Source organism: Parus major, chromosome 2 (genome assembly GCF_001522545.3).
Source record: "Parus major isolate Abel chromosome 2, Parus_major1.1, whole genome shotgun sequence".
Taxonomy (NCBI): domain Eukaryota; kingdom Metazoa; phylum Chordata; class Aves; order Passeriformes; family Paridae; genus Parus; species Parus major.
The window spans coordinates 137,839,488-137,864,633 of record NC_031769.1 but is presented as its reverse complement, the minus strand read 5'-3'; the positions used below and the strand labels follow the sequence as shown (position 1 = coordinate 137,864,633).

At 36.3% G+C, this 25,146-nt stretch overlaps 1 protein-coding gene across 5 annotated transcripts in view; it reads left to right on the top strand.

Moving 5' to 3' along the window:
• Positions 1 to 24,399, top strand: part of TAF2 (TATA-box binding protein associated factor 2) — a 58,274-nt gene extending 33,875 nt beyond the window's left edge. For 2 of the 5 annotated variants that reach the window (XM_015618026.3, XM_015618024.3), the window contains exons 19-26: positions 252 to 445; positions 992 to 1,131; positions 6,812 to 6,881; positions 8,378 to 8,487; positions 10,745 to 10,974; positions 13,563 to 13,715; positions 14,129 to 14,234; positions 22,782 to 24,399. In XM_015618026.3, the coding sequence (XP_015473512.1) occupies positions 252 to 445; positions 992 to 1,131; positions 6,812 to 6,881; positions 8,378 to 8,487; positions 10,745 to 10,974; positions 13,563 to 13,715; positions 14,129 to 14,234; positions 22,782 to 23,047 (1,269 nt within the window). In that variant the 3' untranslated portion in view covers positions 23,048 to 24,399. The remainder of the gene's footprint in view (positions 1 to 251; positions 446 to 991; positions 1,132 to 6,811; positions 6,882 to 8,377; positions 8,488 to 10,744; positions 10,975 to 13,562; positions 13,716 to 14,128; positions 14,235 to 22,781) is intronic. The other 3 variants (XM_015618030.3, XM_015618025.3, XM_015618029.3) reach the window with 2 other exon arrangements.
• The last annotated feature ends 747 nt before the right edge of the window (positions 24,400 to 25,146 follow it).

Here is a 25,146-nt window from a genome sequence, read left to right as displayed (position 1 = left end):
ATGAAGAAGTAAGATTTTCTTCACTAAGCAGCAGTGAGCTTGTTCACTTCAGAAGCTCATGAAGTTGCTTGCTGGATTAATGGTATGATTTTCAGAACCATTTTTTTCCTGTTTTCCTTTCTCGTGTGTTTATGAGTTTATCTCAAGATCTTGGTTTTAAGATCTGTTCTGTAATGGGACTTAAGCATTTTTTAGCTTTCAAAGGACATATATTATTATATTTTCTTTGTTAAATAATTGGTTTTATCTAGTTTTCAGACAACTACTATCGTGCTGAGCTCATTGATGCCCTAGCCAATTCTGTGACTCCTGCAGTCAGTGTGAACAATGAAGTTCGAACATTGGATAACCTAAATCCTGATGTACGACTTATTCTTGAAGAAATTACACGTTTTCTGAATATGGAGAAGCTTCTTCCCAGTTACAGACATACTATCACAGTCAGGTATGATTTAATGACACTACTTTGCTTGGGTTTTATTTACCTTTCTGTAGTTCACTACTGAGATTTTGGCTTGTATGTCTTAATCTTAAATGTCAAATTCATTTTAACTTTCAAAAGCTGATAATGCAAGTTTGTCTTGATTGCTTTACTTTTCAGCATTAATTTTTGTCAGTGTAGACCTTCAGTAACAGTCATAATCAATGAACCCATGCCTCTTTAAAAAGAGCATTTATGAAAGTTTTGCCTTTTAACAATTACTGTAGAGCATGCAGCATCATCTGAGTTGTGTTTTCTCTAAGTTATCATGGCTCTTCTGAAACCAAGCAATGGATTTGACAGGGTGGAAAATTTTGTTTGTGTTTCTGCCTAATTAACAGATAATAAGAGCTGTATGTTAATGCTGTGAATTTAATTGTAACATGTTAATCATGTTAATGTGGGTAACATAATTCAGAAAATCTGCATTACTTGATTTAGAAGAAAGTAATTTTATATTTCTTGGCTGATTCCATAAAGCTGATGTAAATTTTCTTCTGCCATTTCTAGCTGTTTAAAAGCTATTCGAGTGCTTCAGAAGAATGGTCATGTCCCAAGTGATCCTGCTCTCTTCAAGTCGTACGCAGAGTACGGGCACTTCGTCGATGTCCGAATAGCAGCACTGGAGGCTGTTGTTGATTACACAAAAGGTACCCTTTTCCCACGTATTTTGACATTTTGTAGCAATTCTCATACAAATGTAATGCTTACCTCATTAATACTAGGTTGAAATAGTGTCCACCAGAAGAGTGGTGACAGTTGCATTAATAATAAACTGAGATTTCTATTATTGTTTAATCCCAGCAAGTACATGTGATATGAAGATGTGCTGAGCATTGTTAATCAGTGCTTTGCAAATTGGATCAGATACCAGTGTTTTGAAGTAATGAGTGGCAGTAAGGGGATTTGGTAATTTGTCTTTAACACTTCAGTGACTTCAATTTAATTTATTTCAGCCATAATTGCTAGTGAAAGTCATTTATTTTGCTTTACCTTCTTCCTGATATCTTAATTGTGCTTTTTGCACGCATCTTGTGGTTACAAATTTTGGAAACTTAGATTATTGTAGAGATATTTCAGCTGATTCTGTTTTGCCGTTCCTTATGCATAGCTTATGTTTGTGAGATGTTTGCATTCTTTTAATATTGCTTTTATCCTTTTTGACTATTGCAGGTCCATGAAAAAAAAAAACACCCTGGACAGTTTCTTAAATGCTTGTAGTTGATACTCAGTCCTGACAGATTTCTGGCAGATAATGGCAGTTAGAAATTGCAGCTTCAGTGATTTGCATTACATAAAGTTAATTTAGTATTATACTGTCCTTTTCATTTATTTGGGTTATTCTTTCTTTGTTTAGCAGATTTGTAATACTTTTTATGTTTGGAGGTTTATACCTTTCAAAGTGGCCAAATCCTTCAGTTCTTCCTCTGTAGCAGACTGGTGGATCTAGATTTCTAATTATTCTGTCTCAGCTTTCCTGGGTTTGCTTTGTTTTCAGTATAAAGGAGAGTTTCCTTTGTTTGTTACATGAATAGTTGTATAGTAATAGTATAACAGTTAATTTTTAATTAATTAATGATAGTTAACTTTTTTGAGGGCTGTATTGCTTTGGCATTACACCTGTTATTCTATCCAGACACTTCTCAAACTAGATAAGCCAGTGGGAGGTTTTAAGGCAGTTGAAATCTTTGAGTGAATGCATTTGGTGAAACTCAGATATCCTGTCTCTGACTGAAACCTGGCTGTCATTCTGCACAGCTGATATCTGTGAGGCAGGTTGTGCACCCAGCAGTGCTCAGGCTCCCTCCTGCAATCCACCAGACACTCTGTATCCTTAATCCACTCCAAACACACCATTGCTGATCCTATGAGTGATACACATCTAGAATTCTGAACTGTGCTAGTGCTATATATATCTCTCTGGTGGACTAATTGCTTTTTTCCACCCTTCATAGAATGTTAGTGGAAATATTTGCTGGAGAACAGAAAGCTTACTCATCAGCTCTTTTCCTTTAGAGCAATCTCCTCACTAATTCATCCCACCCTGTGGAAAGACAAACTGATAGAAATAATGTTTTCTCATTAAATTCTTGACCTTTTATGGATGGTATTTATAGTTAATAACTGCCTTGAATAAGAAACAAACTTTATTACTACAAAGCAATAAAATCATCTTTAAAACAGGTGATCAAACAGGGTGCTGGATAAGCAAGATAATAGAGTTAGTAGCTTGAAACCTACAGGGAGCTAAAACTTGGATGGTAAAAAGTAGTAGATTACTTGAAATCAGTGGTTGAGCTGAACAGAGTTTTTGGCTGAACTCATTGTGAGATCTGATAATGACAGGTTAGAATACTGCTGTACCTAACTGCCTTGCTCCTTGCCAACAGCTTTTTCTCTGATGCAAAGGTATCAGATACAAATACCTATTTTCTATAAAGTCACTACAATTCACCACACAGTCTATTATCTAGCTGGTCATCAGCCATTTCTAACATACAAGCTTCCAGCACTGAACATAGGAGCTTCTGCTCCTGCTGTAAGACTGGTGGGTTTTTAGTGGAGGGATGATTGAGAAACTCAGTGAGCTGAGTTATTCCTGTGCCCATAGAGAAGTTAGCAGTGCTTGTCTTGCAGAGCCCTAAACCTGGCTTTAGAAGGAGAAATGATCAGCCATCTATTGCCAAGAGATCTAATTTTTGTTGTTCCTGGTTACCTGCTTCCCAGTTCACACTGGATGCAAACCAGCAGCTATCAAGTGCCTGTTGCTTGGCCAAAGCTGGCTTTTAACAGTTCTTGTAAAGGAAGCTGACAGATTTTGTAATTTCCATAAAAAGGAAAGTCTGTGTTTTCTGGTGGAACTTTCAGAGTAGGAGTAACACTACCTTTTTTTGAGTTATTTGAAAAGAAATAATTTCTCCATGGAACTGATTAAGTTGTTTTCTTTGCCATTAATAGCAAGGTTTTTTTGAGAAATGGTAACTTTTTTAAAATGCTTGAGGCAGCATACAAGGGCTTGGACAGTTTATCCAAAGTGGCATGAAGTGAACAGGGTTTATTAACTTCTTAAAGTTAACTAGTGAGAGCTATATGACTATTAATATTTACTTGTATAGAACAAGGTAGTTGCATACTTAGAAGAGATAACAAGAAACTGTTTTAAATAAATAAGCATTATCAGATTTGATAAATGTTGAAGTTCAGTGTCAAAGATGCTCTGCTGCAATTGAGACCCGAGACAGCACTGTTTGTAACTTGAAAAAAAATCGCAAGGGGATTTTTGTTTCAGAAGGCAATCACTTGTGTTTATATCTACCAGAAGTATGAAAGTCTACACATGTTGCTTTTCCCACAGCCTTCTCCTAGACAAACTGGCAAGCTACAAACAGGATGGGTGGTCCCTGCAGTACAGTGGGTAAGAATTCAGGTCATGGGCCACACTGAAGATGTGAGGGTGGTAATCAGTGGCTTTTATTCAGGCTGGTAGTCTATCACAAATGAGTCTTCAGAAATTATGTGGAGAAAAAGCAGCCTTATCAGGTTTATTGATGAGAAAGCTGGTGACGAGGTAGACACATCAGAAGGGACAGACCTGGGCAGGCTAGGAGAGGAGGGGAGCAAGAACCGGGTGAAGTTTAACAAGTGCAAAGTCCTGCACCTGGGACAACATAAGAAAAGAGCCCAGAACAGGCCAGGATCTGTTCTTGGGGAGTAGCATCACTGAAAGGGACCTGGGGCTCTTGGTGGATGACAAGCTGACCACGAGTCAGATATGCAGCAGATCAGATCCTGGGCTGCATCTGCAATATGAACAGAGTCTGAGTTGTGATCGTCCCACTCTACTTCATACTCAGTCTGTACTTCAAGCAGTGTGTATAATTGCAGCCCTCATAATTCAAGAAAGTTGTGGGCAGTTTGCAGAGGGTCCAAAGAGGGGCTATGAAGATCATCAGACGGGTGCAGAACCTGCTCTGTGAGGGAGGAGTGACAGAGTTAGTTCTTCTCTCCCTGGAGAAGTCTTAGGGGGACTTCAACACAATATTCCAGTACTTAGAAAGCAGCTGCAAAGTGGATGGAGTGTCTCTCTCCTCCACATAGAAAGGAGAAGGATTAACATGTACAAGTTGTACTAAGAGATGTTTCATCTTGATACAAGAGAAGAATTTTTTTGCAGTGAGAGCAGTCACTCAGTGGCACAGCCTCCCCAGGGATGTGGTGAGTCCCCATTGCTGTAGGTTTTCAAGATGCAGTTGGACAGAGTGCTAGATAATCCCATCTAGGCTCCCATTCCCATGGAAGGTTGGAGCAGATGATTTTGTAAGGTCTCCAAACCAGGCCTGGTATATGGTTGTTTTTACTAATAAGATTTGTTCTGCCTGAGGTCAGGTTTAATTTGTCATTGCTGTCCAAATTTGTTACATAGTTCCTATATAAATTTGAAGAGGAGGTTAAATGCATTAGTAGAAAAGCTTTGGAAGCCTAGAAGGGTTAGCTTACACTATAAGGCAAATAGCAGGGAAGACTTACTTAATTTCTAGCTGAAATAAGTTTAAAACACAAAGAAAAAAAACTTTTTAATCGGAAAAGTATGGTGTTACCTGGTTTTGTTATCCAGTACCATCAGCCTAAAGGATTCATCTCCCAGACTTTTCATTTTCTAATTAAAAAGCATTTTAAAATTCCTTTTGTTAGTCAAAATAATTACAGTTTGCTAATGATTGTGACTTCATGTTTGCAGTGTTGCAATTCTTCTCTGCATGGTAAAAAAATACTGTTTCTGTTACATGCAAAACAACTTCTGTTTGCAGCGTCCTAGCTGCCTTCTGTGCCAAGCCAGGAAGAGCAGCTGTGCATTGAGCTGAGCACAGGAAATCCCTAATCCCTTAGAATTATGTTCTCTGCATAGTTTTTCAAAGGTTCCTAGTTTTTAAGGCAAATCTGAGATTGTAGTTCTGATCTGTATGGATACAAATTTGCTCTGGCATCATTCAGAGCTGTGTGGCCATGCTCTAAACAGTGCCCTGTGTGAGCTAATCCATTCTGCCTCTAAAAAGGGCTTATTGGAGCCTCACCAGAGTAACCAGTTTTGTGTTGGCTGGATTGTAGGAAGAGCAGGACTGACTAGCAAGTGGCCTGCAAAGACTCTTCAGCCATTGTCTAAGCATTATTTTAATGTAGTTGCTTTCTCCTAGCCAGAAAAGGGTCTTATGTTTTAGTTGTCCAGATTATTTTTAAAACTTGTAATAGAATGAAGTGCTGGTTCTTATAGTATAAATAAATGCTTCTTCTGTTAAAAGCAACTTACTCTAGTGAAATAACAAGAAAATAATTGGTATTAGAATTGGTTGGACTAAAGAATATTTTATATTTTAAAATTGTTGACTGAAAACCAACCAAAATAAGTTTGAAGAAAAATTGAACTGAGGTATTGAGAACTAAAAATACCATTGATTAGGGGAAGAAAGAAATACATTGCTAGGACCACAAGATAGAAAGCAATAGAAATGTTTTTGGACTGGTCTATTCAGTAATGATTAATATACTTCCTTCATTGTTTTGAAGAATTGAGAATAGAATACTACTGTAGAAATCTTACAGTTATGCTCCTGACAAAAAGATCGGGTAAAAATTCTTTCATGTTTTGTATAATGAGTGATGATGATATCTCATGTAGTTTCCTATTTTGCAGTATTACTCTGATAATCAAAGGAATTTTGTAACGTAAGTTATATTTCAAACTGACAAGCTGATTTTGTTTCAAACAGTGTTAAACAGCAATTTCCTACAAGCATGTGCTGATAGGTTTCAAAATCCATTCTAGTTGCAAAGTATAATGATTTATAAAACTAACGAAGGCTAATGAGGGGAGCATGATTGCAGTTTTATATAAGCCCTGTAATAGTCTTCTTCCTGTCCTATGTAAAGATTATTATCTTTATTTCACAGATTCCTGTGTCTGAGAATTGTATATTCTCTACAGAAGATGTTAGTGCTTCTTATTCTTAGAAGGATATTTGAATGCATTCATTTTAGGAAGCACACAATATCAAGATGAGCCTTTACTCTGATTTTCCCAGTCACTGCTCATGCAAATAGTCAACTTGGTTGTTATTGAGCAATTGAGGCATGTAAGAGTTTTGTAAATGTTTCTATTTCCATGTAAAGTAAGACTTTTTATTTTGAATTCCCTCCATTATTTGTGGAATTGCTCTTAAGTTGTAATGATTCATGCTCTTCATGTGCTAATTGAGGAACTCATGATTGTCTTCATCTAAATCCTTCCACTTAATATATAGAAATAGGCATTTTGGTTTTTTTTTTGCTTTGCAGTTGACAGGAGCTATGAAGAATTACAGTGGCTACTCAGTATGGTTCAGAGTGATCCTGTACCCTACATAAGGTGAGTTAATAAGGAGAAAGATTTTTACTAATGCTGAGGCTACTAAGTAAATTCTTCACCCACAATCACTAGAATAGATCAGATCCTTAACTGCTTCTTCACAAAACTGTTTTTCCTTCTTCTTATTTTATATTAATTGAAACATGTTTAGATGTTTCAACAGTTCACATCTCAATAATTGACATATTCTGTTCTTATTCTTCATTGTATTATTTTTGTCTTATATGTTCAACCTTGTGGCAGAAGTCTGAAGTTAGCGATTATTTCCTGGTCATAAATAAAGTGTATAAATATGATGTTGCATATGTCAAAAATGACTTTGTGATATTTAGAAAAGACAGAGGCTGAGACATAGTGCACAAGATATTTGGACACTAAGCAATTGTCAGACTGTAGATGGGGTGAAAGGATCATGTGAAAATATGGTGAAATTTCTAGTATTGCTTGTTTTAACTTCATTTTCACATGAGTGTTTGGGTATTTTAGCATGTTCATTACAAACCTGTGAACACCAAGGTTCATAATAATTCTTTTTTCCAAGCGCCTTATTCTTATGACTACCATTAAAGTACTGAGTTTCAAAGTTAAATAATGCTACTTTCATTCTCTCTATATAGGTGATTTCTTACAAATATCATAGCTGCAAGGTTGTTCTGTTTCATTTCTGTCATTCTTGTTAATGGAAATAAATACAGGTTTAGCTTCAGTTTAAGAAGAAGATTTAATTTCATTTGTATCCTTTTAAAGAGGATTTTAAATTATGAATCGAGTGCAATATGTTAGCCTTTTCTAAAAGAAAATGCAAACAAAAAAGTATCTGCAAGAGTCTTCTCATTCCAAATGTGTAAGACAGCAAGGTGAAAGCTGGCTGTACAGAGAAAAAATGTTAAAATAATAAGTAATGAAACAAAGAATTCATTAAATGTTTTCAAGGTGAAGTTTTAAGAAACAAAAATGTATCTACTTTTAGCTCAGTGTGTAAATACTGTAGGCATCATGGTAAGGATATTCAGAAATCGATGTAACTTAAGTGGTGGCAGTGTTTGTTTCCAGGAAAATGTGCAAGTCATAGTTTTTGGGCCTGCCATTTTGTATCAGTCATAAACATTTACAGTTATTTAAAAACTCTTTGGTATCAGAATGTAAAGAGTTTATTTGCTAGTGCTGCTGCCTCATGGAAAACTTCCAAGTGAGTTTGCAAAAAAAATCATTGCTAAACAGAAGAGCATAATGTAGCCTACAACTGTTAACAGTTACATCTAAAAACATTCTACTGCTTTGCAATTATGTTTTATCTCTAAGTTATATTGCTGATGGTAAATCTGTGTCTGTGCATGGACAGAAGGAAGAACTTAAGGCATGAAACATTGGTTAAAAATTTGAAAGTAATCCTGTAAGTTTAATAAGTTTGTAAGAATGTTGCAAACTGAACAGACTTTGTATCCTTAGGTTTTTTCGTTTGGATTTAATTAAGATTATTTTTCTGTTTCTTTCAGGCATAAGATTTTGGATATGCTGACTAAGAATCCACCTTTCACCAAGAATATGGAGTCCCCCTTATGTAATGAAGCTTTGGTAGATCAGCTTTGGAAACTGATGAATTCAGGTTAGGTTTTTTGATTTGTTTGTTGTTTTGTTGTGTTAGGGTTTTATTGTGAGGTTTTTTGAAATTATGTTAAAACCTTGCTTCAGAATATGCCAAGAGCTCTCTTAGTTTCATCAGTTAGAAATTAAAAATCCAGTTTCAGAAGCTGAATATCATATACGTCCTTCCAGAACACTCCTAGTGACATAGGCTACCAAACCTTGTTTTTAATTCTTTTGTCCATTGATGTAGTGTGCTTCGATGTCCTTCTGCACAAAATCATAGTTTTAATGTTCAAAATTGTTCAAAGCAACTGTTTCCTCAAATAATAGTGTCTGTGTTACACTTAAGAGTCTGCTTTATATTAGATGGCCTCTTTTTCTAAACTCTCAGAGAATATGAGAGGACAGCATTGATACAGATAATTCAAATGAGATTTTCAGAAGTGCGTTATAGACCTAAAGCTCAATTTGCCTTGTGAGGTTGGGAATGATCCTAGTGAGAGAAGGACTTGCATCTTTACCATTGACCTGTTTTTCATTACTGAAGCAGTTTTATCCAGTCCTGACAAACTGCCCTTTAACATCTGGCACATTGCTACACAGATTACATATAAACATTTATATAGCTTTTTTAGGTCATTGCAGGCTTTCTGTTCTCTGTGTGTCATTATATTCAGTGTTTAAAAGTTTACAGCTACACTCCAGGGGTTGAAGTGGGGAGACTACTAGTAGTTCAGTTTCATAGGATTTGCCAAGTGTCAGACACAGAAAATAAACAATTTTGATGTTCCCATCAGCGAATTTGTTTTTGCTTTTTCATAAGAGAAGAGTGTGTTCAGTGTTACAAGCATTACCTCTTTTTGCAAGTAACAAATAGGGTATACATTCTTATTAAGGTTCATTGGGTTTTGAACACCTAAATTTCTATGCCTCAGGATGACATAATGTTTCATTTAATTTTCTGTAAGGGATAACTGTAGCATTCCAGGGCACCTTGAAAAAAACTGTTGATGTGATGAGCTAGTAGCCAGGTTTAAAGGTACATGATTCTAGAATCATGAGTTGCTTTCATTTAACATAAGAATATGTAATGGAGAACAGACTCTGATTTATATATGTAATCTTTTCTTTTTCTGTGTTAATCTGAATTAAATTGATAATATAATAGTTCTAAAATTAATATTTTTTAATGTGTCATTCTCTGGGGAGTATTTTGATGTTAAAAATGTTCAGATTAATATTCATATTGCTTTCATTTGTAACTGGGTACATGTAACTGGTAATCTGTAACTGGTAAGGGTAAGCTAAGCTTACTCCAAACACTATTTTGGCCCCATAAAACTATTATTTATGGGGATAGATCTTATAATTTTATTTTGTGCTAAGTCTTGCACAGCCACATTAACATGGCAGTTGGCACATCTGTGTCTTGTTTACTAGATACAGTTAAATTCCTGCTGGGGAACAATATGTTCAATAAACTTGCAATCAGTCCAGAGCTGGGCTGCGTTAACACCAGAATCGCTGTATTTGCAGCATTGCACCAGATGTTAAATGTCTTTCTGTTGTGATTGGTGCCAAACATGCTTAGACCGTTTGTGTATGGAGATATTAAAGCAGTACACAGTTTGCACTGAAAAATAATAACAAAATAAAGCATTGCTTTGTGCAGTAAGAATACATATTCTGAGTATGAATACAAATTCAAGTATTGAGTATTCAGTGAAGTACATGACATAGTAATGATGTTAAAAAGCATGTTTGTGCATTTCTCTATCGACACAGTTTCCAGAGAGTTAAGTTTTAGTCATGCTTTTAAAGCTCTTACTGTATTTCATGGAATACATAGGCAAGTGCAGCTAAATCCATTGATACAGGAAGCTGGTTTGGTAACAAAGTCTTCTATTTACTTGTCCAGTAGAAAAACTTGAGAGTGCAACCTGAAAAGTAAAGGCATACAGATGTGGGTTTTTTTCCTTTATTTTTCATTATGCTATTATAGGACTTACTTTTCCAGTCTTGTTCTACTAAACATGTCTAACTTACAACCCTGGAAACTTAAAGCCTTCCTTTTAAACAGTAAAAAGAATAAAAGTTAAAAAAGAAAAAAAGTTTAAAAAGAAAGTAAGAGCTAATAAGAAGCAGGAATAATGAAGGAAGTGCATCTTAAGCACAGAAAATGGCATATTCTGGTGGGCCTAGATCACTTAAGATGTTATTTTTGTGGGAGAGGAGGAGATTTTGTCTCTGTATTAACAATTTCTTTTGTATTTTAGGAACTTCACATGACTGGCGATTACGATGTGGTGCTGTGGACCTCTATTTCACTCTCTTTGGCCTCAGCAGACCTTCCTGTTTACCATTACCAGAACTTGGACTCGTTCTTAACCTGAAAGAAAAGAAGGCTGTACTCAATCCCACAATTATCCCCGAATCAGTTGCAAATAATCAGGAACCTGTGATCAGTACTAATAATCATGGACAGTCAGTAGGATTTCAGAACACCGTAAGCACAAACCGTCTGCATCCATACTATTCAGCTGGCTGCAAGCTCTTGCATGGGTTGCTGATGTAATTTTGTATTGTGTTCAAGCCTCTCATGCTTTACCTACGCTACCTTCTTACCTCGTTGCTCTTTATTCTGTCCACTTGAAAAGCTGGTGTATATCATGACTTTTTGGACATTTTTTAACTGTTTGGCATTGCATATGCAAGCTTTTTACTTGGTTTTTTTTTTTTATAGTATCATAATTTCTGTTCTTTATGAAACTTTACATATTTCTTGTGAGATATGAAGTGATTCACAGAAATGTTTGATGCTGTGATGAAAGCTTTTTTCATGAGACTGCTTCTTACAGGCAAGTTACCCAATTTTCCAAAACAAAACCTTTTGTCGGTAAATCTATTGCATCTTAAAATACATAGATACACATCATTTTAAACAGCTTTAAGTGATGTGAAAGTTGAAATTTTAACACATCTGCACTGCACATTTGAATCTGACGTTTTAGTACTGTGCTCTGAAGGATTTGTAACAACTTCTGAAGAGTGGCATACAATCAGTTTGATATCTTTCTGGATTCGGAGGCTTCAGTCCTAACACATACTCCATTGTGTAGTTAGAAAATTAATTTTTATAAACTATTAAGGACATACTTTCCCCAAGAATAACTGCCACTGCTGCAAGACTAAGTATTTCTGTTGGACAAATTTAATTATGACAGGGAAAAAAAAATCAACTGGCATGGAAATAATAAATGATTTTTCTTAAATTTCAAGAATAGCATGTGATTAGCATGTTTGACACTCTCCACCCTTTTGAATGGGATGGTTTACTGTTATTTTATCAGTCCTATAGTTAATGTCTAAATAGTTTTTATTGGAAAGTATGCTGAGAGTACTAATTAACAGTACCCAGCAGGCCCTTTCCAGCAGGGGGAGAAAATGCTGAGAGAGTCAGATATTGTTAGATCTGACCTGCTTATTTCCAGAGCATGTACTAAGTCCTAATTTTCTGCACCTAATCATTAGAATTAAATAGCAGAAGGCATTTTGTTAGCAAATTTTTAGGCTGCAGTTCAGTGAACACCCAAACTTTTTTTGCAGCCAGACTATCAAAAGATTGCCTCTTAACTCTTCTTTTCCTAAACTTTCCTCTCTCTTTTGCTAGCATAGTAGTTGTTGCTGCAATAGTGAGCTGGATCAGGGAGGATCTGGTTGAGCAGTACCTTTTTGTGAACAGGTATTTCAGTTTCCTGAGTCAGTTCATCACGTAGCTGTACAAATGCTTGTGGCACCCCAGCACAGAACTGTATGGATGAGGCTCTTCATTTAGCAGCATACTGGCTTGCACTGGTGTTGAAATGCAGCACTGGTATAAGCCTCAGTTTGTACTTCATCCCTTGTATCTTCTCGTATCCCTCATCTTTTTTCTCCTACCCCTTGCCTTAAGGTTACCATTTTCTCTGTAACTCCCCCAAAATTCAGGGCACTGATTTTCTAATAGCATAGAACAAAGACTGCCTCTTATATCAGACAGAGTTAATCCAGAAGTGTTTCACAATAGCAGTCCCTTGGACAAAATAATAGGGATGAAAAAAGGGAAATGCATATTTCAGGGTAAAAAGAATAAAAGAGGTGATAGAATTTATCAGTTGACTAGATTCTTTAAAGTAGATGTACACAAAGCATAAACATGTTAAAATCAGTACTGACAGAGTAGTGCCTCTGAAGCTGCTGAGGATGGTAAAAGTTATCCACTTCGTAAAATAGAACTTGAATTGTCTAGAGCAAGAGTGGGACTAGAGTGCCCTTTGTAGAACAGAAGAAGAGCAGTTCAGGGGGGGCAGTATATGCCCTTGAGAGTATATGGTATATATGCCTTTTATAGTTTATAGTGAGCTTTTAATTATGTTTACTTATGTGGATACTTTATTTTCCCTTCTAAATTTTGTCTGTTGGACTTGCTGAAACACCTGTCTCCTGTTTTCATTACTATATGTGTAACTTAGGAGACTCTCCTATTTTTCTATTTCTTTGACCTGGTTCTTTTTTACAATCTAAGCAGTATTTTACAAAACAGTTGTATTCTTTTTAATCAATAGTGTTGTAAAATAAAGAAAAATAAATTATTAGTACTCATTAAGATTTTTAGTAAGTAAAGTAAGAATTAGCTTTTAAAACAAACTAAAAGAAGATTTAGCTGAATCCCATGTGTAGATCAGAGGCTATCACAGTTTTTCAACTGAGATTTGGCCTGAGGAGAGTCTGCAAGGCCTAGATTTATAGACACGCTATTCAGAGGCAGCAAATGTTGTTGCACACCAACAGTACCATGATTGTGAGAAGCAACAGAAAAGATGCCAATGCTAGATATGCAGAGGGAGCAGGGATAGAAGTAAAGAGAAACTATGTTTGTAGGAGTGGTTGGCACAAATCCATACAGGGTTTTAAAAAATACTTCTTGCCAGAACTACAGAGAAAACTTTGTTCAAATCACCCACTTTACTCAGAAGATTTTTCAGGTATCAGGTCGCTTTCTCTGAAACATGGATCTTGCTATCTTCTAATTTTGGTCTTTTAATGCTGCTTCAGGAGGATGATCATCTTATTAAGGAAACAGCATCCAGCATTTCTGGTCATCAGCAGGGGGTGAAGAGGAAGGCTGATATGCCACTCGGGTCTCCATTGGAGCCAGGGCAAATACTAGAGAAGAATGAAGACAGTAAAGTCAAACTCAAAATCAGAGTAAGAAATGGAAATTCAACTTGCACAACGTGTAGGGTGTTCAGAATAACAGCAGTGGCGTCTGCTGGCTTCCCTTGAAGCTGTGTTCAAACAAAAGGCATGCTCTGTATGTATCTACAGCAGTTTGTTATGCTTACTTTGGCAAAGCCATTTCCTATCAGGTTCTTTATTGGCTGGCAAGAACTAAAGTTGACAGATAATGCTCTTGTTCGCACAGCTTCACAGTAAATTAGAAGAAGGAAAGACACTGACCCTTTTTAATTTTATTGAACTTTTATTCCTTTGCAGTGGTAGATATCACTTCCTTTCCCTCTCACCCCCAGTTTACCTCAAAAATAAAATATTTTAAATTCCATTTAGTAATGTTTTTATGAGTTATTAGCATCTGCTTATTTTTTTTCCTGGTATCTTAGTTCTCAAACTCTCAAGAGGAAGAGGAAATTGATATGGACACAGTTCATGACAGCCAAGCCTTCATTTACCATCATTTGAATATGCTGGAGAGACCATCCACACCAGGTATGAGTAACATTATAGGCAAGGTGACTGTATTTTTTTTAATTACTTTAGTTGTGAGGTGTTTTTTGCTACTGCTTATTTCCATACATACAGTGTTGGTAAGTGTTAAATGCTACTGGAATTGCAGGAACGGCATACAGGCGGCATAATAACAATTCTTTATGTTTCAGTGCATGCACAGGTAAGTATATACATGTGTATTTTCACACATATCTAAGTAAGACAAATATAAATCATGCTTAGGAAAGTGAAAAGCTAAAGAATGAATAAAAGTGCACAAAGTTTAAGTAAAATCTCATAAGCAATTAGGTAAAACTTGTTTTGCCATAGGTGTCATTTAAAATAATAACTTTGAAGGTTAAAAAAAATATCAAGACTCCTCAGGTAAAAAAAAAAAACAAACCCTCAAATATTAGTGATTTTTAGCTTAATATTAGTAGTTAAAAAACATACAAGCCTGAAAGGTATTTAAAAGGGCTTTCCAAAGTTGAAAAGATTGCATCTGTGAATTGTTTCATTTCAAGCACTTACTTTCTTTTACTGCTTTCCTTAATATCTTTCTCTATACACTACTTGACAAAATTATTCTCAAGGTATAGTGTTTCTTAGAAGCCATAAAACAGGCTGAACTTCATTGTTGAACTTCCACCTTCTTTGCTTTTATGTCACTAGCAAAGAAATTCAGCATTTAGTCTCATTTTCTCAAAATGTTTTAACATTTCTAAAGTTCAGTTCCAGAATGTGCCAGTGGAGCAAAGCTGAGGTCATGTGACAATGTACCAAACAGGTTGCAGTACTTTATTGTGTAAAAGTGAAGTTTTTGGCCTTAGAATTTAGAGTAATTACCCTCTTGCTTGTTTTTCTGTTTTTATCCAGTGACTGCCTAGTGTAAAACAGAAATAGATCTTAGCAGCAAGATCTGGAATGTTGGTTCCATCTTGAGTTGCCCTAGGTCTTGAGCTGTGCTGACAGTGACCTTACCTGCTTTCTCTGTGACCAGGCAGTTTAGCTGCCCCATTTAAGAGAAGGGCTGGTGGATGTTGCTGCCCTGAGAATGCTGAGGCTGGTGCCTTGGTGCAGAAACTGGAGGCTCATACTCCGTTATGAGCCTTGGACATAACATTTTTCCTTCCTTGGCAGGTGCTCTAACCACTGAGGGAGTTTCTTTCTTTCGTTCAATTTTTTAAATTTTTTTTTTTAAATAAAAGGTAACTGCTGTCACTTCTCAGGTAAGAAATTAAGTTCACATGGGGACATTATAACACAGGGAGGTTTAGCTTCTGGATTCCATATGGCCTTCAGTTAATGAAATCTGCCTACAGCTAACTCCACCAGGACAGCTTTGCTGTTAGGTATCTAGAGCAACAAAACCCACAGCTTTTTGACTTGCTTCAGCAGGGTAAAGGAGCATGCTGCATATAGGTTACTCTCATGAACTTAGGAGCCTGTATCTGCAAAGCTTTCATTTAAACATCTCAGAGCTGCTTTGAATTTTGTTCTCAATGTTATGGTCAACCATCACATTTTCTGTTATGGCAAAGAGTGACGACACATCAAGGGCATGCAAGTGCAAAGCTGATCTGCTGAGGGTTAGTATTTATCACCCTTTATTTATAACATAATATTTTGCAACTATTTTTTCACTAGATTCACACACTCTATGGAAAATAAAGTCATAAACAAAACCCTGCCAAATATGTCACAGAGAGGACTTAGGGGACCCTGTGTGTGCCAGCTCTGTGCTCTAGGACTGGTGTGGATTAAGTTTGCGCTGGAGGTCAGAAAGGGTAAAGTCTAACCAAGAGTGGAGCAGTGGCCACTTGACTGGTGCTTTTTTAGACCCACAGCAGACACAAGCTACTTCAAGTCTCACTTGTATCCTGAATGACCTTCTCACCTCTGGTGTTTAGACATTCAGCACACTGTAACACATTTTCTTTCCTAGGTAATAAATGAGATAAATGCCAGATTTTGCACCAGAATTCATTTTAAGTAGTAAGCCTTTGAAAAGCATTATTTTGAAACGCTTCCGATTATTTTATTCTTTTTTTTCGTTTGTGTGGTTAGAAACAGTTCCACTTAACATATTTTTTGGTTCTAAAATTTCACCTGTTTCTTATTCATGGCATTTTTTCTTAGAAGCAGAGATGTATGAATTACAGACTGAGTAAATAAAGCTAGTTCAATCTTTAGGAAATGGTATACTGCTGAGAAGAAACAGATGGGGAAAAATAAAAGCAACATAAAGGTGTTCACACATAGGAGTGTTCTGTTTTAGAAAGCAATCACAGGGCCCGTGAGGTTTTTACAACAATGATGGAGGATGGCTGTATTTCAGGGAGTGATTACTGTGAAATGGATTGACAGCAGGTTCTGAAATGGTCTCAGTGTCTTGTTAGTAAATCTGCCTCAGTTCTGACTGCTACTTGGAAGGAGTGCTCTTAGTCCACCCGCAGTTTTCCTCCCCCAGCTGTGGGCTATGTTCCTGCATGTCACATGAAGTGTTAGGTCATCAGCCAAACACAGCATGTGAAAAGCAGCTGCCAGGAGGAAGTTCACGTTGGGTCCTGTCGTATCTGTGTTTTTTTGCTGGATTGTTGGGTTGTTTTGTTTTTTTTCCATTTGCCAGACCACCTCAAATGATGATTTGGATTTGATCAAGTTGATGTAACCCCCACTAACACCAGGAAAATATTATTTTTCTTTAAAAGTTGGAGGGAGGGTGAATGTTTTTGTATAGTTCTGCCCATGGATGTGAAAGGTTAAGGCTGAGACAATAAAAAAACTTTTCTAATACAACTCTTGCTGGATTACAGGTTTCAATGTTATAATTACAGCACCTGTCATAGTTCATATAGAAAATAAATGTTTTAAATCCTAGTAAAGCATCCTGACTATGATAGTAGAACTGAGGACTCTGGCAGTTTTAAGGGAATCTAACAATTTTATCAAGAAATTATTAAAACAAACAAAATGTTAGTTGTGAACTGTCTAAAGAATGCTGTTGTGATGATGATGACTCATCTGCCTTTAGGGCTACAAACTTGGTAGCCTTCTTTGAACCTCCAAGGCTGTGCAAGGTTACATTTCTAATGTGAGAACAGATTTTATTTGCTATTAGTCATCAAGAATATTAAAAATGCTTCCTTCACTTAAATCTTAAGATAAAAGACTTTCAAGATGAGATTTTGTATAAGCAACAGTTTTGATCTCTCAGGCTGTAAGGTGACTTGTCGTGCTTTGTTGACTTCAGTGAAATCAGATAAAGGTACACTTCTTTAATATTTCACTCATCTGAAAGTACAATACATCAGAAGTAACCTGTAAAAGGTTTTGCTGTATGTCAGTGGTTATTGATTGGCCTGGTCTTGTCTGCTTCCAAAATAAATGCCTGGTTGTAGGCTGCATGATCTGCCAGTGAAGTTACATGTCATTGTGGCTGATCACTGACAAACACTTAATTGAACTTCTTCCAGCTAGTTTTGATAATTTGAAAGTCGATAAAAAGTAGTATCCAATTCTCTTTTCCTGCAAAAGAAAGAAAAATAAAATAGTGATGTTCTCTTTGTGCACTGACAGTTTTTATTCTGATGACATTCAGAGGCAGTGGGCTTTGAGGACATCCTAAGCATTCAGACTCAGATTAAACAGATTCCTTGGCCATTCTGTTAATCCTTTTGCAGTTTTGCAGGATAGTCAAATTGGAAATTGCTGCTGCTGACTTTGTGGTTGCTCTGTTTAATGTGTAGATGGATATGAAACTTTGAAGGTCTAGACCACAGTCGTAATGTTGATTGGATTGTGGTCTTGTTTATCACAATTACTGCACTTTCAGGAAATTATGGTTTATCTGGATTGACTTTTTTTTTGAAACAGTTTGAAACTGGACATACTGCATATGCTGCAGTAAAGTGCAGAGGTAAACTACTAGTTAATATATTTAAACAGTACATTTACAGCAGCAGATCCAAGCCTGAGGTGCAAATCACAGCACCTGGAGTTTGGATGTAGGAGTAAATAGGAACTCAGCCCAAACTGTGTGAGAAGCCCCCTCCTCTGCAGTTACCCAAGCTGGCTGTAAGTGCACCAGTACCTCAAAGTCCAGCCATTACTGGCTCTCTGTCAAAAAGTGTTATGGAAACATTAGCACACAGACAAATACATAAATGAGCACTTCTTGGATTTGAGGACACTGCTGACAATGATGGCTTTTTGCTGTACTTTCAAGGGAGGTAAAAATTGTTACAACTGTTTTTTTAGAATGTCTTTTAATAACATATAATATTAGTGTACAGTATCTGTTACGCTTTATTACTCAAGATAAAACTGTTTCCAAAGCAGTAGCTCACAGGCTTTGAGGTTTGTAGATAAATTTGCTTCACTGAAATAGTGTGTGGTTAAGAGTACGCTTCACAAAGAATGGTGTTTTCCAGTGCTTTACTCTAAGAAAGCAGCTTTAATAGAAACACAACTCCTGTAGATAATGAGAACAAGAAATGAGAATTGCATTAGTGTGTGGCTGCAGTGTGTGAGCTCCATGATTTAATAAAAGCAACATAATACTCTAGCTGTGACTGTCTCTGAGAAAACAACTAATCACTCTCAAATCCCAAGGATGAATAAGGGTAGCAAGTTTTCAAGTGAACTACCTGGAACTAAGAGAGGCACAAAGTATTCTGAATTTGCTTCCTGATTCAGATGTTCTTTCTTTCAAAAGCAGGGATTGCACTAGAATATTTGTGAATATTAAAATCAGTGTAGTAAAAGTAACACCACAGTTAAGCTATTATTTTAGCATAAGGCAATAGAGTTGTTAAATGAAAGTCAGATGATGAAATCAAACTTTTTACCAGTTAAAACTCTGTTTTAGTTAAAACACCAACTTGTCTACACAATACTTTAGTTTTATCTTTGGTATAAGGAATTGTCTGTCTGGTTTTAAATCCCACTAAAAAATTGAAGTCAAGTGAATCTTTAAATTGGAACTAATTAAAATGTTTATGTTGTTGCCAAATTAACTGATTTGCTTAGCATATCTTCAGAAAACCTTTGGCTGGTTTTATTTTTTTAACTAGACTTTTGCTTTTCACCCTCAAACTTTAATCTTTATCCCATGGAACTTAAAAGAGTACTCTCCTAGAGAGAAAATTGATAACCTTTTTTAGAGATGTATAATTTGAAAATTCTGGTTCTTCAGACTAATTACAGGACATTGCATTCTGGAAACTTGAAGTCATTTACGGTTGGTAACTTTTTCTGTGTACTTTGTTGGTGGTTCAACAGATGCATAAACACAGCATTAAATTAAAAAATACTGGATGTTTCCAGAGTAACACTAAAAAGAAGAAATAAAGAAAAATGGGATAATTTTGAAACTGTTTTTATGGCATTTGCCATTTTTTTAAGGTTTCTCTTTAGAGAAAATGCTAGTCAGAGGTGGAGTTCAAATGCTAGGCAAACAGACTGCATTACCTTTCTCATTGGTAAGCTTTCTTTGGGTTCTGGGAGAGACACATTAAGTGCTTGTGTGCTTGTATCAACGTCCCTCTCTTCCCAGAGCCTGTCCATGTCGGTGCTGCAGCACCAGCCTTTGCTATGATTTGTGAACTTGTTTTCTCTCTCTCTGATGTTTCAGAAGATTAGGCTGCAAATGGGGTAATTTCAAACAAGTGTCATTTGTAAAAATCCTGTACCATCCAGCTGTTTTACATTCATTGGCCATGCAAAAAAGCAGAGGCTGTAAGTTTGTGGCATCCCACTCTTCACACAAAATCAGAAACAGGGGGGACCATATGAAAGGTCTCATGAAAGCCTATTGGCATGTTAAAAGTCTCAAGTTACAGGTTTTCAAATTGTAAAAGTTAAAAAAACAGAATAAGAGAAAAGTAGGTGAAACACTCTACCCAACAATTTAGTTCAATGTTAATGGATCAATGAGTCTTAAAACTTAAGTGAATAGGGTATTAGAATTGTCTGACAGCAATTTGTATTATGACAGAAAGTTTTCTTTTAAAGCTTATCATTATCCAAATCCCTTTAATTTTAAAACTAAGCTACAAGATCTGTGTTTTTGTATTTTATTCTCTCTCATGATATCTGTATTTGTTCCTGGGGCAAACAGTACACAAATATTCTGATCTTTCTCCTGTGGGATCATAATACTGTCTAATTTTAAACACCTACCCAGCTAGCTGGAGCACCACAAAGCCAACAATTACATTGGAATCTCCTCATCCTAAACAGGAGGAGGTCCATGTGGTAGACATGCATGCGCATTTTCTTCCAAGGAATGCAGCTGACCACTTCAGAAGCCAGCTCCTGGGCTCACCCATCGCTTATTGTGTGTTTCTGTGTTCTTTGAAACCCAGGTTTCAGTCCTGCTCTCTGTGCCAGGAAGAAGTGGGTTCCTTGCAGGAAGAGGGAGTGCCTCTTTGCATCAGTCCTGCTACCCCCATTGATAAAGGGACGATTATACTGCCCTGTGAGGCAATTTCTATTTAGCCTTGTTTTCCTTAGCTACACTTGTCATGTTCCTGGCATAGGCTTTAAGTAGATAGTAATTAAAAAGAAGAAAAAAAAAAAGGTTCTGTAGGTTCAGTGCTGAATTTTTTTCATGGAGATCTGTTTCATTTTTGATAAAGCTTTTATAGGTCTTTTTTTTTTCTAGGTTTTGTATCCTTGCAGCTGCTAAATGAAGTTGTCCTAAGCACTGAATGCTTTAGAGGAAGGAGCTCAGTTATGGGGTTACAGGAGGAATTCCTTTAAAAAATATAATTGGAAATAGTTACATAGTAAAGCAGTCTTATACCTTTTTGCATCAAATGCATTATACTTGCACACTGTCTTCATTGTTGAGACTGGCAACAGTGTAAAAAAATGGTACTAGGTATGCATTGAAGTCAGCAAATGCAAGTTGGAATTGGTGTGCATGTCCTCTACCTGCCATAAGATACATAAACAAGTAGTGAATCCTAAAAATAAATTTTTGCATTGATAACATGAGTCTACTGCTGCTTAATTCTGATTAATTAAAAAAGCATTCTCGAAATACATAATTTTGCTGCTTAGAACTTGAAGCAGTAGAAATTTCACTGTGTCCTGTAGTAAGTTATTGATCATCCTCACTATAAAAATGTTTTGTGTTTCTATTCTGACTTCTAAACACTTCATATAGATGTAGATTTTGTTTTTTCCAGACATACTCATAAACAAACAAACAAAACCCAGAACAGCTGTACCATCTAGAAATTTTCCTATATATATACATGATTGAATCAGTCCTCAGTCTTTTGGATAAAGCTATAAAGATTGCATGGAAATTGTTCTCAATACTTGCTTGCCATAGGACAGGGAGCTGTCTCTTTAGACTTCCAGGAATTGTTAATGTAGACAAATCATTCTTGCATTTAGAGTTAGACAACCAACCAGCCAAACAAAAAGATGTTCTGAAATTAAATGTGTTTTCAAATAGACAGAAAAATATAATTGCATAGTTACATCAAATAACATAATTTCTTGATATTTATTTGTGTATTTTCACCAAAACTGTATGGGAAAAACCCCATACTTAAGGTAGCAAGGAAGAAAGTCCATTTTAAGTAATACTTAGAGGATTACTTGCCTTCAGAAATCTGCTGGTGCTTTTCTACATTTATCTAGTTGTTAAAGCATTCTTGCAGTGTGGGCTATTTGGTTCAATTCCTGCCTAAAGGAATATGAGTATTCCTACCTTCCTCTTTAACAAAGGTATCCTTAGAATAATGCCCTTTAATCTCTATTATTGAAGTTATTGCAGTCTGTCTGAAATAATGAAATATTAAATGAGCCAAAGGGAGAAGGAGAAAGTCATTCCTGAATTGTCATGGATCATATTTCTGTCCTCAGGTTCAGATGTAGGCTTTCTCAATATATAACAAGTTCTAGTGTACTTGTGAAATATATAGCAATAAAGATAGTATAATTGTCTTTATTGGGATTTGGCTTTGTTTAAGGAAAAAAACCTTGTATAATCTTTCAAACAGGCTAAATTGCAAGAGGCTATTTTTAGAAAAATCAGTTTAATTTGTCACTATCAAAAAGTTTGTGTATTATTGTGGGGAGCTTTACTGTTTGATTAAAAAGAGTTCACATCCCAAAAATGTACTTTATTATGCCAGTCTTGCACTTTATATCAGAATTTTTACAAGCAGTTATATTTGCATTATGCAGGGTGTAGTGGCCTTCCTACTCTGTGTAAAAATGAATTTCAGGGAGCTAGTATGACTTGAAGTTTCTTAGGGTTGTTTACAGTTCCTAATTATTGTCTGGGATACTTTTATGCTGTTGAGGAAGGAAGGAAGACCATCTCTAAAAATTGGCAGTAGCGTTGGAACTTTAACAGCATGCTCAGAACCTTCTCTGAAGCTAAATGGTACAAGCATCATAACAGATATCATGTTTTTATGTTTAAATTGATAATGTAGGTTTTATCTAATATTCCATAATTCCTTATGTTTGGAAACAATGCAAGTTAAACATTTGCTAATCCCACTGTCTCCATTCTTTTAGGTAAGGAACAGTCTTCAGGAGAGATAAACATGCACCCTGTCTCAGCAGCTCCACTCTCTGTGTTTAGTAAAGAATCAAACTCCTCAAAACACAGTGATCACCATCACCATCACCACCATGAGCACAAGAAAAAGAAGAAGAAACACAAGCATAAGCATAAACATAAACATAAACATGATACTAAAGAGAAGGAAAAGGATCCCTTTGTTTTCTCTAACAGTCCAGCCAGCGCACGATCAATCCGTTCCCCATCACTTTCAGACTGATACCAATGGCTTCTCTGGAGTTCAACTTGCAATATTCTTGGAGTGCTTAGAAGGATGTACATAACTATAGCTTCTAACTTTTTTTATGGAACTAAGAATATGTGAATTGCCTTAGCAATTCAGAAGCTCTGCCACCTTTGAAGCCTTCTTTTTGCATATGTGGTTGTTGAAATCTGATTCAGAAAATACGGTTTATGATTCTGACTCATTTTTGTATTTCACTGTTCTCTACACCTCCCACTCTTTTTTCCATTTTAAACAAAGAAAACAGCCCTTTATGTAAGGGCCCCATGTCCACTGGCAGCCCCCTGCACATCACGCTTACCATGTGTATTGCCAGAATCAATTATGGTTTAATCCTTTGAAGAATGTTAGAGGCAGAGTATGTTTTAAGCAGAAGCCAGTTGCCAGGCCTTTGGTGACAGACTGTTTCCAGAGCAGTATTGTATAACTAAATGTAGATCTACTCAAAAGACAGGGATTTTCTTTAGTCTTCAGATGACCTGTTTCTTGCTTTAACCATTGCAACGTAATGTCAGACTTCTAAAAGAACAGTATGTAGAGCATTTGCATTTTTCAGATACTAAAACTTTGAAAAATTCCAGGCTGCTTTTAAGCTGGCGGTATTTATTATGGACATGAGCCTTTGAATATGATTAAATTCTGCAATTGTTTTTGGAATTTTAGCAAAATGCGTAATGTATGTTTTGTCCTGTAATCAGGCTTTTAAAAATCCAATAAAGTTTGCGAATTATTTTGACAGAGGCAGAATTTTTTCTTCAAGATTGCATTGGAATATGCTTTTGAAAGATGTTTGCTAAAATATAAAAAAAATTCTGAAAAGTTTAAAAATTAAAATATTGGAAAATACGTATTTCTTCCTCCTGAGGGGTGGTTTGTTTGAAAGCAAGATCAGCTCATGGATCCACAGGAGAAATATATCAGTAGATTCAGCTAGGTCTGGGACTTGGAATGATGGATACACTTAAATTTCTTTAGCTGTGTTTTATGCAGTATGGTATTTACACCTAGGAAGTGTTTTATTTAAAAACTTAATTTTTAAAAGGTTTTAATAATAGAGAGAAATAATCTCTGCCACTTCTTACCTATTTTCTTTCTATGTGTGTAGAGGCAGTGTTTTATTTCCATATACTGGTTAGCTTCTGTTGCCCAGAGTCCACATAGCATTCTTATAAGATGGTTCTGTTTGGGTTAAATATTTTTTTTTAATCAATTTTCATGAGAGACTGATTCTCCTTCTTAGAGCAAAGAGAGAAGGTTCAAGAGGGACCCAAGAAGACTTTTTTTTAAGCCATATTCTGTTCTATGAAAGTTAATAAATACTTTTTTATTCTATACCTGCTGGTGAATCCTGTAGTTCTTGGAATAAAAAATTATCTATAGACTAGAAAAATGATAGGCTCAGGTATTTTGTAATATGCATATACTTCTTTTGTTATTCAAACACCATATCCTTTTAATACTACATGGGTAGTTGCAGCTTGGAACATGTTTGGGCTGGATTCAGACACAATGGCCCTGGGCAACCCTGCAGCCTGTCCTGATCTGCTGCTGTGCCGTGTCAGGGGAATCCCACCTGGGTTTCCTTTTCAGAATAACTGCAGCTCTTGGAGCTTAGGTGAGCTGAAGGTGCAGGAGGAGCACCTAAGCATGGGTTGAATGAGGTACTGAGTGTGTTTGGGGTACTAACCATGTGTGCAGCTCAGCTCAGTGCTCCTCGGGAGACAGCGAGCAATAGCTCAATGGAAACACTTTGAGGTGTTTTTCCCTTGGCTAAGCAGTGATGTAACAGTGCCAGGGGTGTTTGTGGGAGACCTGGGCTAATAAGCAATGAAAGCTGGCATTGTTTGGGAGATTGAAGGCAGATGCATTTATGTTTTAAAAATGAGGTCATGGATAATTTAGACTGGTGTGGTTTCTGCTTTCAGAGATGTGGATTTACACTCTTAGGATGAGGGAAGAAGTATTGTTCAGTGATACAGGTACAGAGCTGAGGCAGAGCTGTAGCACTGGAATTCTGCCATCAGATGTTTTGCTGTATGACTTTAAGTGAACTATTAAATATATGCTAAGAAAAT